At 40.9% G+C, this 17,117-nt stretch overlaps 1 protein-coding gene across 1 annotated transcript in view; it reads left to right on the top strand.

Moving 5' to 3' along the window:
- Positions 1 to 8,580: 8,580 nt before the first annotated feature.
- Positions 8,581 to 17,117, top strand: part of UBTD2 (ubiquitin domain containing 2) — a 71,527-nt gene continuing 62,990 nt past the window's right edge. The window contains exon 1 of the mRNA XM_024116330.3: positions 8,581 to 8,764. Coding sequence (XP_023972098.1) covers positions 8,695 to 8,764 — 70 coding nt within the window. The 5' untranslated portion in view covers positions 8,581 to 8,694. The remainder of the gene's footprint in view (positions 8,765 to 17,117) is intronic.

Genomic DNA, 17,117 nt, shown 5'->3' with positions numbered 1-17,117 from the left:
CGGACTCTCAACCACTGCGCCACCAGGGAAGCCCCCAAAGTCTATTTATAGAGTCAGTGTTAATTCAATCAAAATCACTAAAGAGTCTTTTTGGTTAAAAAAAAAACATTGAAAAGATGATTCTAAAATTCCCATGGGGGTACTTCCCTGGTGGCGCAGTGGGTAAGACTCCACGCTCCCAATGCAGGGGGCCTGGGTTTGATCCCCAGTCAGGGAACTAGATCTCACATGCATGCTGAAACTAAGAGTTTGCATGCCACAACTAGGGAGCCACGTACTATATAACTAAGGAGCTGGCAAGCCATAACTAAGGAGCCCACCTGCCGCAACTAAGACCCGGTGCAACCAAATAAATAAATAAATAAATATTGAAAATAAATAAATACGTAAAAAAATAAAATTCACATGAAAATGTAAAGAACCTAGGACAGTCAAAACTACTTTGAAAAGAAAGAGCAAAGTTGAAGGATTAATACACCTGATTTCAAGACTTATTATAAGGCTACAGTAATCAAGACAATGTGATCTTGGCATCAAGAGAGACAAATAGATCAAGAAACAGGGTAGAGAGTCCAGAAATAGACTTACATATATGGACAACTCTTTTTTTTAAAATCAAAGTATAGTTGATTTACAGTGTTGTGTTAGTTTCTGGTGTACAGCAAGGTGATTCAGTTACATATATATATACATATACATATACATATATATGTTTATATTCTTTTTCATATTCTTTTCCATTATGGTTTATTACAGGATATTGAACATAGTTCCCTGTGCTATACAGCAGGACCTTGTTGTTTATCTGTTTTATATATAGTAGTTTGTATCTGCTAATCCCAAACTCCTAATTTATCCCTCTCCCCCTTTCCCTTTTGGTAACCATGAGTTTGTTTTCTATGTCTGTGAGTCTGTTTCTGTTTTACAAATAAGTTCACTTGTATCATATTTTAGATTCCACATATAAATGATATCATATGATATTTGATTTTCTCTTTCAGACTTGCTTCACTTATTATGATAATCTCTAGGTCCATCCATGTTGCTGCAAATGGCATTACTTCATTCATTTTTATGGCTGAGTAGTATTCCATTGTATATATATTGTATATATATCTTCTTTATCCATTCATCTGTTGATGGACATTTAGGTTGCTTCCATGTCTTGGCTATTGGAAATTGGACAACCCTTTATTTTTACAAAAGTGCAAAGACAGTTGAGAGGAGAAAAGACAGTCTTTCCACAAATGTTCCTAAATGATGTATATTTATATTCAAAACCAAAATTACAAAAACCAAACTTTGATTCATACCTTACACCATATGCAAAAATTAACCCCAAATGGATAATAAACCTAAATGTAAAGCCCCAGACTATAAAGAGCCAAGAAGAAAAAAAAGGGAGAAAGTTTTTCTGACTTTGAGTTAGGCAGAGATTTTTCTATATGACACCAAAAGCATGATCTACAGAAGAACACATTGATTTACTGAACTTCATCAACATTTTTAAATTTTGTTTTTTCAAAAGACACTTTTAAGAGAATAAAGGGAATTCCCTGGTGGTCCAGTGGTTAGGACTCCGTGCTTTCACTGCTGAGGGCCGAGGTTCAAACCCTGGTTGGGGAACTAAGATCCACAAGCCGTTCAGTGTGGCCAATTAAAAAAAAAAAGAATAAAAAGATAAGGCAAAGAATAGGAGTCAATATTTGCAAATTAAATATCAGATAAAAGAGTTGTATCCAGAAAATATAAAGAACCCTCAAAGCTCAGTTATAAGAAAACAACCCAATCCAATTTACAAATGGGCAAAAGATTTGAACGTACAGTTCACAAAAGAAGATATACAAATGGTAGATAATAACAGGAGAAGATATTCAACATCATTGGTCATTAGGGAAATGAAGACTAAAACTACAGTGAGATACTCACTACACATTTATTAGAATAGCTAATATTAAAAACTGACCCAAACCAAGTGTTGGTGATGATGTGGAGGAATGGAGTTTTCATACAATACTGATGGGAATCTAAACAGTAAGACCACTTTGGAATATAGTTTGGTAGTTTCTTTAAAAACAAACAAACAAACAAGCCCCCCCCAAAAAATGACCATATGATCGATCCATTCTACCGCTAGATACTTACCCAGGAGAAAGAAAAGGATGTGCTTATACATAGACCTGTACACAAATGTTCATAGCAAATTTACTTGTAATCACGAAAAGCTGGAAACAACCCAAAAGTTCACCAAGTGATTGGACAAACTGGCATAAACATACAGTGGAAAACTAGTCAGTATTTGAAAGGAATAAACCCTAAAATATGGATGAATCTTAAAATAATTATGCCGAGTGAAAGAAGCCATACCAAACAGAGTACATACTGTATGGTTTCATTTACAGAAATTTTTAGAAAATGCAAAGTAATCTATAGTGACATAAAGCAGATCAGTGGTTACCTGGGGACAGGTGACTCGGGAGATGCAGTAGACAGGGATTACCAAGGGGCATGAGGAAATCTTTTGGGGTGATGGATATATTCATTATGTTGATTGTGGTGATGGATTCATAGGTGTATATATTTTTTAAACTTATAAAAGTGTACACTTTAAGTATGTGCAGTGTACTATGTTAAAAAATTTTTTAAATCATGATGGCTGCTGACTAAAGAATGAATTATAGGAGGAGGTGGGAAAGGGTACAGGAAGGCCAGTTAGGACGGTATTGCAGTAGCCAAAGTGAGAGATGCTCATGGCAACGCAGACAGGGGAAAAGAGGAGAGACTCAGAATATATTTAATGGATAGCATATAAAGGACTTGATAATGGACTGGGTGCAGAAGGTGAGGAAGATGGAGGAATCACCAATAGCTCTTAAGTTTGAGGCTTGAGCAATTGGATGGACTGTAGTGCCATTTGTAGAGGATGAGAAAGACTAAAGTAAAAACAGGTTGGCAGGGAATGTGGAGAATCAAGTTTTGTCAAGAACATGTGTTCTTTGAAATTCCATCTGTGAACCAAACTGCATCAGGAAACGCCTGATGCATGCATTAAAAATGCTGGTTCCAAGACTCCACCATCAGAATCTCTGGGAAATTGTGATTTTAACAAGCTCCCCAGGTGACTGAAATCCACACTAGAGTTTGACAGCTACTGGACTTCATTCTCCCTTCCCTTTTCCCCTCCTACCCATTTCTTCTCCTTCCTCCTTTCCCTTTGCCAGTTCTCCTTGGAGAATTAGCTGAATAAAGAAGGCACTGGAGGTATAACAATTGTAAGCATATAACACCTAACAACAAAGCCCCAAAATACATGAAACAAAAACTACTGGAGCTAATAAACAAGTTCAGCAAGGTTGTAGGATACTTGATCAATACACAAAGCTCAATTGTATTTCTATATGCTCGTAACAAACCATATGAAAAGGAAATAAAGACAATAAATCTATTTGTAAATAGAAAATCATGCTATTTACAATAGCATGAAAAAGAATAAAATACTTAGGAGTAAATTTAACAAAAGAAGTGCAAATCTTGTACACTGAAAACGATAAAATGTCATTGAGAGGAATTTAAGACATAAATAAGTAGAAAGACATCCATGTTCCTAAATTGGAAGGTTAATATTGTTAAGATGGCAATACTCACCAAACTGATCTACAGTTTCAACACATTTCCCATCAAAATTCCAGCTGTCTTTTTTTTTTCATAAATGGAAAATCTGATAAAATATATATGGAAATGTAAGAAACCCAGAAAGCCAAAATAATCTTGAAAAGGAGAATAAAGTTGGAGGTTCATACTTCCCAACTTCAAAACTTACTATAAAACTACAGTAATCAAGATAGTGTGGTACTGGCATAAAAACAGACATAAAGACTAATGTAGACATAAAGAAGAAATAGAATTGAGTCCAGAAATAAACTCAAACATTTATGGTCAACTGATTTTCAAAAAGGGTGCCAAGACAATTCAATGGGGTAAAGAACAGTCTTTCCAACAAATGCTGGGACACTGGAAATCCACATGCAAGAGAATGAAGTTGGACCCCTACTTCATACCATATACAAAAATTAACTCAAAGTGGATTAAAGACCTAAAAGTCAGAGCTGAAACTGTAAAACTCTTAGAGGAAAACAAGTATAAATCTTCATGACTTTGGATTAGACAATGGTTTCTTAGGTATGAGGTCCAAAGCACAAGACACCAAAGAAAAAATAGGTAAAATAGACTTTTTATCAAAATTAAAAACTTTCATGCTTCAAAGGTACACTATCAACAAAATTAGAAGACAATTCACAATGGGAGACAATATTTGCAAATCATATATCTGCTAAGGGATATTCATCAGAATATATGATAAACCCTTACTACTCAATATAAAAAGACAAATAATCCTATTTTAAAATGGGCCAAGGATCTGAGTAGACATTTTTCCAAAAACAGATATACAAATGGTCAATAAGCACACGAAAAGACACTCAACATTATTAGTCATTGGGGAAATGCAAGTCAAAATCCCAATGAGATACCCTACTTACCCCAAATGGCTGCACCATTTTATATCCCCTTATAAACTGCTAGTGGGAATATAAAATGGTACAGCTGTTTTGGAAAATTCAGTTTGCCAATTCCTCAGAAACTTAAACATAGAGTTACCATCTGACCAAGCAATTTCACCGCTAAGTATCTACCCAGAACAATTGAAAACCTACATTCACACAAAAACTTGTACATGAATGTTCACAACAGCTTTATTCATAATAGCCAAAAAGTGGAAACAACCTAAATGCTCATCAACTGATGTATAGACAAACAAAATGTAGTATATCCACACAATGGAATATTATTCAGTCATAAAAAGGAATGAAGTACTGATACATGCTACAACATGGATGAACTTTGAAAACATTATGCTACATGAGAGAAACCAGTCACAAAAGACCTCATATGATCCCCATTTGTATGAAAGGTCCATTAGCAACTTTCAAATATGCAATACAGTGTTATTAACTATAGCCACCATGCTGTACCTTACATCACCGTGACTTATTTCTTTTATAACTGGAAGTTTGTACCTTTTGATTCCTTCACCCATTTTGCCAACACACCACCCGCTGCCTCTGGCAACCACCTGTTTTCTGTATCTGTGAGTTACATTGTTTTTTTTTAGATTCCACATGTAAGTAAGATCATACAGTATTTATCTTTCTCTGTCTGACTTATTTCACATAGCATAATTCCCTCGAGGTCCATCTATGTTGTCACAGATGACAAGGTCTCCTTTTTATGGCTCAATAACATTCCATTGTATGTATACACCACATTTTCTCTATCTGTTCATCCACCGATCACACTTAGGTTGTTTCCATATCTTGGCTATTGTAAATAGTGCCACAATGAACATGGGGGTACACACTTCTCTTCAAGTTAGTGTTGTTGTTGTTTTTTTTATAAATTTATTTTTGGCTGCGTTGGGTCTTTGTTGCTGCGCGGCCTTTTTCTAGTTGTGGTGAGCAGGGGCTACTCTTTGTTGCGGTGCATGGGCTTCTCATTGTGGTGGCTTCTCTTGTTGCAGAGCACAGGCTCTAGGTGCGTGGGCTTCAGTAGTTGTGGCATGTAGGTTCAGTAGTTGTGGCGCACGGGCTCAGTTGCTCCACGGCACGTGGGATCTTCCTGGACCAGGGCTCGAACCCGTATTCTCTGCATTGGCAGGCAGATTCTTAACCACTGTGCCACCAGGGAAGTCCCAAGTTAGTGTTTTTGTTTGTTTGTTTGTTTGTTTTGCAGTACGCGGGCCTCTCACTGTTGTGGCCTCTCCCGTTGCGGAGCACAGGCTCCGGACGCGCAGGCTCAGCGGCCATGGCTCATGGGCCTAGCCGCTCCGCGGCATGTGGGATCTTCCCAGACCAGGGCACGAACCCGTGTCCCCTGCATCGGCAGGGGGACTCTCAACCACTGTGCCACCAGGGAAGCCCCCAAGTTAGTGTTTTTAAATTTTCTTTGGATAAATACTCAGAAGTGGAATTGCTGAATCACATGGTAGTTTTATTCTTAATTTTTTGAGGAATCTCCATGCTGTTTTCCATGGTGGCTGCACCAATTTATTTGAATCCTACCCTTTAAACTGGTGAAATATATGATATATGAATTATACCTCAATAAAGATGTTATAAAAAAGTAGAAAAGCACACACACACAAAGGCATGTTTATATAAAACATCTTAAGTGGATTGGGTCATGCAGTATGGTTAGACAGGTGATGCTAGAGGTGAAGTAAGGAGGAGAGTTAATAAGGAGTTCCCACAGGATTTGCAGCCTTAGTATTGGCCCAATTTTACAGGTGAGGAAACTGAGCTGTACAGAAATTTAAGGTCATACAGCTAGTACAGGATAGAAGCCAGATTCTGTGGGGCCCTTAACTACCACATTACTCTCTCCTGGGAATTTCTGTCTCTGTTCTAAGATAAAGGCAAGGTGGAGAACATCCATGGCTAAGAATTTCTCAATGACATTGCTCTCTCCTCCTAGTGCCAACTCCTCAATGCTCCTCAGGAAGCACTCATCGCTTGGGGGCCTACCATCTGTTTAATAGACATTGTGGAAGTCTTGGTTTCTACAGTTTCTAGAGCAAAATTTAGAACAAAGCAATCCCTTTGAAGATATCAGTATGCAGCTTCTCTCCTTTGGGGAAGTGACAAAGTGATGTGTCCGTCTGCCAGTGTGAATACTTAGCAGAGAATGATCAGATAGAAGGCTTTATAACACAGTAACTGAAAATCAGAGCACCCTCTGAAAACTCATAATGATGTCACTTGTATATAAGCTCTTTGAATGTTCATGAGTACCCAGGACAATGCTAATTTGTCAGTATAAATTTAACATAGCAGACTTCTATTTCTCACAAGGCATTTCTGTGTTTTCATATAAGTATAGGGTTTTGTTTGTTCGTTGGACATTCATTTTAATCTGATTATCAAATGAATCTTTGTCTCTCTTTTGGACTATTTCTGTGAGCTAGATTCCCACATGTGGGATAATCCTGAGTCAAAGGGTATGAACATTTCTAAGGCTCTTGATCTGTGTTTCCAAATTGCTTTCCAAAAAGATTGAACCAATTTACACTTCCACCAGCAGTGTATGAAAATATATTTAAATGCAAATTCCAAGCTGCATAGAGTCTCTTTCCTAGGTATTTTACTTAAAACTGTTTCTTTAATGCTAAGCAAAAGATGACCCAGGATGTTAAAAAAAGAAATCTGATTATAAAAATGGAGCAGATAGTTAAAACAGCTCTTAGGCAGAAATAAGCTTTAGAAAGACCCAAGCGAGGTGATAAAAATTTTAAGGCATCATGGCAAGAAGCACGATTCTGAAGGGACCATTAACAATTTGGCTTAGACTGGGATAGCAACCGCCAAGAACGTCGGGCGTGGTCAGTGTACCAAATTCTAGTTTAGAAAAAGCAGGGTATTTTATTTATTTATATTTCACTTTGTTCTAAAGACGATTTAGGATACTTAAAGGGAGGATCTTGAGAAGTAGCACTGTGTCTGAATAATCAGTCCTGTTTGAATGAAACTAGCCCACGTCACCTGAACTAAGGTCCACGTTTATCTCTCCCTGCACCGGATGGCTTGCCTCTGTAATGTGAGTTCACTTTGCAACCACAATGACCGCCTCTACGTCTAATGTCTAATAATGGGGCACAGAGATTTTAGGGGGCAAGGGGGTGGGGCAAGCAAGGGTAAGTCCAGACTCGGGATACCAATCCATTGAACTCTACACAAATCCAAAAGGTGCTGGGACTTCATCCTTCGGCCAGCCTAAGGCATTCCCTCCGCCAGTTGTTTGGGACCCCGCCTGCGAGTCTCCCATCACTACAGCTCTGAGCATCACCACCTTCCGCTCCCAACCGGCTTCTACAAGAAAGAGCTGACACCGCCCGAGGAGTCAGAAACTCGATTTCGCCCCTTTCCACTTCTCTTTTCTCACTTTTGCTCCTCCTTTCCTGCCCTCTCTCCCTTCATCGACTTCCTTTCTTCTTCCCGTCTTCGCCTCTCCCTCCTCAACGCCTGCTTTCCACGCCTAGTCCCCGTGAGCAATGTCCCAGTCACCTCCTTTCCTCCAGCTCGGAGGCCCCCTCCGCTCGTCTCGTCGCCTCCCGGCTACCCCTCCGCCCGCGGCCCCGCCCGCAGCCAATCAGTGCGCGGCCTCCCGCGGCCCCGCCCTCCCCGGCTGTTCCGGGGTGGCCCGGCGGAGCCCAGGCCTCGGGAGCGGAGGGCGGCGCCGCGGCGTGGGGGCCGATGGGGCCTGGCGGTCGGGCGGCGCCGGCGCTCGGCTCGCCTGGACGCGGGTGTGCGGGGCTGTGAAGGGGTGAGGCGGGCGCTGCGGCTCGCCCGGGATGGGCCAGCCCCGGCCTGCCGGGGCCGAGCCGGAGACGAGGGCGGCGCGCGGGACAGGCCTGCCGGGCGGGCGGCCCGGGGACTGAGGTAGAAGTGGGCGCGGAGGAAGGGGCCGAGCCAAGGCGGTGGGTGGAGCGGCGAGGGGGGCGGAGGCTGGGCCGCGGCGGGCGAGCGGAGCGGCGCGCCTGTCCGGAGCTCGGCGGCGGCGGCAGAGGCGGCGCCGGAGGAGGCAGAGGCGGCGACGGGCCCGGACGAGCGCCCGGAGGTGGCGGACGAGGCGCCGGGGGCCCCCATGGGCGGGTGTGTGGGCGCCCAGCACGACTCCTCGGGCAGCCTCAACGAGAACTCGGAGGGCACCGGAGGTAGGTGAGCGCCAGGGGGCAGCCTCGGCCCCCCATTGTTCCCGGCCAGGCCCGGCCACCTGTCCCGGCCCCTGCGGGCCCGTGGGCCGCGCGGCCGGGGTCCCCGTGCCCCTTTGTCATCCCCGCCTTCACGTCACTCCCCGCGCTCCGCTTCCGGCCGCCCCGCCGGCCGCGGGGTCGCCCCCTTTTCTCCCTGGCCCCCGATAAAGCCCTCAGCGTTCCGGGGATGTAGCCCTCGGCCTCTCGACCCCACCGCTTCGGCTCGGGAAACTCGGACTAGAAACTGCCTCTGGCCACCTCACTCCCTCTCCAGTTGGTTTAATTATTCAGGAACAGGATGGCGGCGCTGGGGTTGCAGAAAAGCCAATTGATGGAGGGTGGGGGGGAGCCTGATGCTTTCCCTCCGACGCGCCCCGTCACATCTCTCCGCACCCGTCCTTGTTCCGCAGAGTTGGCTGGTCTCAGCTTTCCTGAGTTTCAGATGACAGCTGCCCTGGTTGGTTCCAATTTGGCCATTTAAACCTGCAAGTTTCTGGAGCTCGTCTGGGGAAGTCTGAAGCGGCCACAAGCATTACTTTTAACGAGGGGTGGGGAAACGGTCTTCCCGAGTAAAACGTGGCTTCTTGCTACAGCCCGGGGGTGTTGGACCAGTGTCGGGGTGGGCTAGTCAAATTCCTGTCCGTCTTACGTAAAGGAAAATATGTAGGATAAAAGTACAAATGCCTGAGTCCGTTTACCCTAGCAGGATGGGTACTGTAAAAGTTTTTGTAACACGAAACGCACTTCTTATTTATTGTAAAAAGCAGTTTGCTGAGGAGAGTATTTTAATGCAATCGGTGTTGTAGTATAGCAGAAGAATAATACAGTTAATTCTGCTTTTAGTTAAATGATCTCTTGCTGAGTCCGTTCTATAGCTTGTGTAGAGAGCAGAATGTTTTAAATAAGAAATCGCTTTTAGGAACAGCAAAGATGACAGTGTTGGTTTTGTTCCAACCTTGTGTTAGACGTCTCAAAATGTGGGGCATAAGTTCTTAGACTAAGTCGTTTGGGGATGGGTGGGTTTACAACTTTTTCTTAACATGCTAGCTAGCATTTAGACCAGCTGCTTCTCTGTCACTAAGCTCCATCTATAAACCATGTACATGAATGGTTTGGCTGATGAATGTCCTGAATTGCCTGATGTTTAGCCATGCCACTTCATTTAAAATGTATGGGCATCCTGTATGTCTAAGTCCTGGGTAAATAGTTTGAGAGCTCAGCGAAGCGTTTCCTGAAAAAATCGTCCATGAAAACGTTACTTGATAGTGCATTTCAAGTCAGAGCATAATTACTCAGTGGCACATTAACAATGAGATTTGCCCTGAAAACAGGGCAGGAAGATAAAAAGGGCATGATTGAAAGCACCCTTAGGTTAAGATCAACTTGGGGGTCAGATGATTCTTCCTGCGGGTGAGGTGATAATTAATGGTACTGAACTATAGGTGGTGTTACTTTTTAGTAAGTATAGGTAGTGTGCTTGTTATAGATAGTGTTTAGTTTTAATTAAAATTTTTCACGCTTAATATTCTAATTCAACGTTTTTCTATTGTTGATAATGCACTTGAACCAATTTATGGTTTTATGGCCTTTTGGTAGTGTGACTTATGACCAGCTAGGCATTATTAGCATGGGCTTTTTAAAGCAAGAAGTATTAGCTTTTGGTAATTTATTACCAATGGTGTCTAGTTAGATAACTATAGTATCAGTTTCTTTGAGAACTGAGTTCTCTGGATCTTAAGCTGTGCTTTACTTTTTTGAAATAAAGTTTAGAAAAAAGGAACCTCAATCACCAAACCTCTTTATTTTTTTTCTGGAGAGAAGACATGACCCTGATGTAACTGGGGTGAAGGAATGAGCTGTGTGGCATAAAAGGATTACTTATGGAATTTATTTAGGGAGGCCTTTATTCTTCATTATTGTCATGATAGCTAAAGAGTTAATTGTGGTTTAAAGGAATTAGCTCAGGTGAGTGTTTCAGGTTAACATGTTAAATAGGTTCTTGCTTATTATGATAGATTTTTGTTGGGAAGGGAAAGACTTTCCTAAGGGTGTTGGCACAGATCCTTCACTTTTCAGACGTACAACAGTAGTTAGTAGTTTTAATCTGGACGTATTGGCCTATGAAAATTTTTTTATCAGCATGGAGTTAAGTACAGTTTCCGATGCTTTTCATGACAGATTTAATTACATCCACGGTGTAGTGCAAACATCACCGTTTTAGAATGGCTTCACTTTCTGAATATCAGCAGACTTAGTAAGATGACTTTAAAAAAAAAGCACAACTTTTTTGGCTATTTGAGATACTGTATTTTCCCTTTCCCTCTGAATCTAAGTCTCTTAAGCATGCAAATAATTGTGTGTATGTTGAAAAAAACTTCCTTTCTAGGTGGATTAGTTCTTTGAAGAAATTTGAGAAATTTTTTTAAGAGGTTATAGAATATGGAAATGGCTTAATTCATGCTATAGGATTTGTGTTGTCTATTGTTTTGGAATCAATTGCTGTATCTTCTGGCATACCTTGCCTAGAATTCAGTTTTTGAGTTTCAGCTACTTTGACCATTTTTTTTTTTTTTTTTTTGCGGTACTCGGGCCTCTCACTGCTGTGGCCTCTCCCGTTGCGGAGCACAGGCTCCGGACGCGCAGGCTCAGCGGCCATGGCTCACGGGCCCAGCCGTTCCGCGGCATGTGGGATCTTCCCGGACCGGGGCACGAACCCGTGACCCCTGCATCGGCAGGCAGACTCGCAACCACTGCGCCACCAGGGAAGCCCCTGACCATTTTTTAAATGCCTAATTTTAATCAAGAAAGGTATGTTTCAGGAGTTATGCAAGATTATTTAACAGGTCTCTACAAGCTTCCACACTCCTAGAATTTCCAATTGTTTTTACATTTGTAGACAGCATATTTTGTATGGTTCTCCACCTTATTATGACATTGTGATGCTGAGGTTGGCACTTAGGTCCTCTAGATAAGGCTCTAGCCCAAGGCATTTGCTAAGTAATTAAATCTCTGAGGATTTTTCAAAATAAGAAATATGTGAAGAAAAAACAAAATGAAATTCATTGAAGACAGCCAGTTACCTTCTTTTCATATTTTGATCATTTCTTTAATGAAAATAGTGATGTACAAAGTAGGTTCTCACTTTCTGGGTGTGTCATTTATTCTGTACATTCATTGATATCCCAAGATTACTGACCCAGGTGGTCACCAGTTTCCAGGTTTACAGGAGGATAAGTCTGAATGCTGAACATTGACTGCTTTATTTCAGAGTGTCTTGAGAATATCATGGAATTCTTTCAGATATCCATTTATAGCAGCCTTAACACCTACTTGATGAGAACAATGGTTTTTGAGTAACAACAGTTACCATTTATCCAGTATTTATTATGTAACAGGTACTGTGATTATTTTCTCATTTAGTCTTCAACAACTCTGGGAGGTGGATAGTATTTCTGTTTTATAGATGGATTGAAGCTGGGAGAAATTAAATAACTTGCTTAACATGGCATAGCTTACAAATGGCAGAGTCAGAGCTTAAACTCAGGACTATAATAAAGAATGCTAGTTTTTTTTTCCCCTAGTTTTATGTTTTAAAAATTTTAGTAAAATACATATAAAACTCGCCACCTTAACCACTTTTAAGTGTACAGTTCAGTGGCGTTAATTATATTCACAATGTGCAACCATCATCACTGTATTTCCAGAGTTTTTGTCACTCCAAACAGACTCTAGATCCATTAAGCAGTATCTTTGCTCCCCTCTCCTCCCAACCTGTGGTAACCGCTGATCTATGTTTTGTCTCTGAATTTGTCTATTGTAGATATTTCATATAAATAGAATCATAAAATGTTTATTGTTTTGTTGGTGTTATATTTCACTTACATGTCTTCCAGGTTTATCCTGTTGTAGCAAGTATCAATACTAAATCCTTTTTATAGCTGAATAATATTTCATTGTATATATATACACCACATTTTGATTATCTCTTCATCCATTGATGACATTTGTATTGTCTCCACTTTTTGGCTGTTGTGAATAATGCAGCTATGAACTTTGGTGTACACATAGCTGAGTCCCTATTTTCAGTGCTTTTGGATATATACCTAGGAGAACCTAGGAATTGATAGGTCATGTGGTAATTCTGTGTTTACCTTTTTGAGGAACTGCCAAACTTTCCCACAGTGGCTGTACCATTTTATATTCCTACTAGCAGCATACAAGGGTTCCAGTTTCTCCACATTTTCACCAACACTTGTTATTTCCCGTTTTAAAAATTATAGCCTTTCTAGTGGGTGTGAAGTGAGTGGTATCTCATTGTAGTTTTGGCTTGCCTTTTGTAATGGCTAGTGATGTTAATGTGCTCATTTGGCATTTGAATATCTTCTTTTAATAGATAGAAATGTCTACTTAAGTCCTTTGCCTATTTTTTAATTGGGTTGTTTGGGGTTTTGTTGTTGAGTTGTAAGAGTTCTTTATTTATTCTGTATATTAAACCCTTATCAAGATACATGATTTGCAAATATTTTCTCCCATTCTGTAGGTTGTCTTTTCACTCTCTTGATGGTGTCTTTTGATGCACAAAAGTTTAATGAAGTCCAGTAAATTTTTCCCTTTGTTGCCTGTGCTTATAGTTTCAGTTTTAAATATGTATTTAATCCTTCACTGATGGAGAAAGAATAAATCTATAACCAGTAATTCACAAATTAACATTTGCTTTCTTAACTATGAATAGAAAGCTGTTTTAAGCTTATTTCCTCTGTCAGATCTGGTGAAAAGGTTGATTTGCAGTGAAATGGTTTTTATTTTATTTTATTTTTTATAACTATTTATTTTTATTTTTGGCTGCGTTGGGTCTTTGTTGCTGTGCGTGGGCTTCTCCTTGCAGTGGCTTCTCTTGTTGTGGAGCAAGGCCTCTAGGTGTGCGGGCTTCAGTAGTTGTGGCACGTGGGCTCTAGAGCGCAGGCTCAGTAGTTGTGGCTCACGGGCTTAGTTGCTCCGTGGCATGCGGGATCTTCCCGGACCGGGCGCTGAACCCTGTCCCCTGCATTGGCAGGTGGATTCTTAATCACTGCGCCACCAGGGAAGCACCTGCAGTGAAATGGCTTTTAAAAAGTTGACAAAGGTAATCCATAAACCCGCTTCAACTTTGTAATCAAGAGGTGATTGTTGTATTTTCCGGGGAAGCATTTTAAAATCAACAAGCACTGAGTACCCGTAATATGCCCAACTTTGTATTGGTTGCTGTTGTTCCAAAAAAAGGAATCATTTTCCTATTTCTTGAGGATGTCAGAATCCTTTTTTAGGAAAATGTAATAAAATATGCACACATGAAGCAACTATAAAACACTATTTAAACAGATAAAAATACCATTGAATAAATTGTGCACATGCTGAGGGAATAAAGGAAAACAAGGTGGCCTCAGCTGCTCAAAGGTGTGGTCCCTCAACCAGCAGCATTGCCATCACATGGGAGCATGTTAGAAACACAGAATCTCAAGCCCTAGCCCTGAACTATTGAATCAGAATCTGCATTTTAACAAGATTCTCAAATGATTCCCATGCACGTTAAAGTTCGAGAAACATTGATAGAGGATTGCTTACAGTGGGAAGAGACTGGAGTGAGGAACCCATTAGGGTAAAAAAAAAAAAATGGCAGGACTTGGTGATTTATTGGATGTAGGGATGGATACAGAAAAGAAAATACCATGTTTGTGAACCTGGGTAACCAAGAATATTGAGGTGGCTTAAGGTTTAGATGACAAGAATTTTTAAGTTGAGATATCATTTAGGATTGTGCAGAAGTTTAGATATGGAACTCCTAAATGTTCAGGATTATGAATGTGGATTTTGGAGTCACCTGGGGGATTGACTGAAGGTGTAAAAGTGAATGACTGCTATAAGTAAGTAAAAAGAGGAGGAAAGTACTAAGAATTGAGTCATGAAAATTTCACAAAAGGTAGAGAAATGAGAATCACCTCTCAGGACCTGACCATAGTAAGTACTTAGTATACTGAATTTTGTTGAATTATTGGGAAATGGGAAAACAGGTCTGCCTGTGAAACTGATAGATTTGATTGTATTTGAACTTTTCATTCTAGTACGGTGGTTGCAGAAATTCTAGTTGTAGTTTGACTCATATCCTAATACAAGATAGACTTTTTAGGCATCCAGCCCCAGAATATACCAACAGCTCTTTTGAGGTTGGTGTACTTCAGAACAAACACATCCTCTATAAGACATCAGTTACTCTTTTTTTAAAAAAATTTATTTATTTATTTGTTTTTATTTTTTTAGCTTTGTTGGGTCTTTGTTGCTGTGCATGGGGTTTCTCTAGTTGCAGCGAGCGGGGGCTACCCTTCGTTGTGGTGCGCAGACTTCTCATTGCGGTGGCTTCTCTTGTTGCGGAGCATGGGCTCTAGGCGCGCGGGCTCAGTAGTTGTGGCTCGCGAGCTCTAGAGCGCAGGCTCAGTATTTGTAGCATGTGGGCTTAGTTGTTCCGCTGCATGTGGGATCTTCCTGGGCCAGGGATCGAACGAACCCGTGTCCCCTGCATTGGCAGGTGGATTCTTAACCACTGTGCCACCAGGGAAGCCTGTCAGTTACTTTCTTCACCAAGAATATCATGCAAATCTATTCCTTATATATTTTCAGTGTCCCATATATTATTTATACACATCATCTAACTAGGTTGCTTATTGAATTTTCTTTTGCTTCTACTCTTAGGGCTGTGCCTATAGTAAAAAATGAAGCACACTGAACATGACTAGGACTAAAGATTAAGTCTCCTTTTTTATCCCTAGTGTGACAGTAGAAGTAAAAATCTTTCATGTTTTCTTTGGGTTGGTGAGCTCTGGGGCTTTATGAAAGGGATGCATAAAATTTCATACCATTTGGAGAGAGACATACTGTGAAATAGGAGGCATTTACTTGATAAAGCAGAGGATGGCTGATTTGACTAGGAGTGGAGTTGTGTGGAAAGAACCAAAAGGGACATATACAGCAAGAAAACGCAGGTTGGAAATACAGGGAGTGGTACTGTGGGTGGGTAGGTAGGTCCAGTAGGTATGAGAACTGAAATTAGGCCAGGGAAGCTACAGTTGGAAAATACTGCCATATGGGGCAAGCTGAATCCTCTTTGAGAAAAGATTTTTAAACTCCAGTTTACATAAAAATCTGACATGGTATGTTGTAGCCCCCGCCTCATCAGCTACCTTCCACTGGGCTAGTCCCACTCGTTTTCAGTTTTCTACTAAGTAGAGGGTTGAAATTTTTTCCCAGTCAAGATTATTTTGGAATTTATGTTGGAAAGACATTTTGAAAGAAGAGTCTCATTATGGATATTAAATGGGCTGTCTTTTTCATCTCTGATTTTGTATTTAGGAGTCAGTTGCTAGTGATACACAGTATGGACAGAAGATTTAAGCCACTAGAAATGATAGGAATTGTCATTCCTTTGATTTTTTGATGGCCCTAGTCTATAATACCTGTCTTTCTTGTGGAGAAATAGTAATCAGTGGATATTATTTTTAAATCTGATTTTCTTACTGTAAGTGCAAAGCTTTGGCAGCCCCTTGCTAGTAGTACTATACCCAGGTGAGTCTTCTAATGTGAATGATTATTGAGTGTTAATAACAGTAATAAGGAACTTTTGCCTTTATGTTAATGAACTCTCTCTCTTGTGGTTTTTGACCGAAACACATTATTCTCTTGTTGCAAGGGAGCATTAGGTTGATTTTGGTAAGCAACATGATCATACTAATTGGGCGATCAATTTGCTGATTTAGTGATTCTCTCCTTTTTCCTTACTGCAGACCACCTGAATGGTTTATCTTCATTTGGTGACCACTGCACCTGATTCTTCCTGCCACCCCTCACCATCCCTACCCAGCTTTCTGCTTCTGCTTGTCGGGCAGTACTAGGCTACCAGCAGGCTCCTCATGATTCACTGGTAGTTCAAGGACCATAGGTTGAGACTTTACTAATGCGTCTGTACTTAAAGATGCATGTGTGTTGGCCAAGAACAATCAAGCATGTATTCATCTTGCATCAGCTACATTGACTTGCAGGCAGCAAGAATCAGGCTTGGTTTTGAATATACTCCATATATTGAGCTGAGTGGTTAAATATTGCTGAGTATACATTGGGTATTGTAATGCCATATTTTTGCATGTTTGCAGTAAAACTTTTCGAAATTTCCATTATAGCTCTGTTTTTTTTTTTTTTTTTTTTTTTTTTGTGGTACGCGGGCCTCTCACTGTTGTGGCCTCTCCCGTTGCGGAGCACAGGCTCCGGATGCGCAGGCTCAGCGGCCATA

This window comes from Physeter macrocephalus, chromosome 2 (assembly GCF_002837175.3).
Source record: "Physeter macrocephalus isolate SW-GA chromosome 2, ASM283717v5, whole genome shotgun sequence".
Classification (NCBI taxonomy): domain Eukaryota; kingdom Metazoa; phylum Chordata; class Mammalia; order Artiodactyla; family Physeteridae; genus Physeter; species Physeter macrocephalus.
Note: the sequence above shows the minus strand (reverse complement) of the source record. Positions and strands in the feature narration are given on the sequence as shown.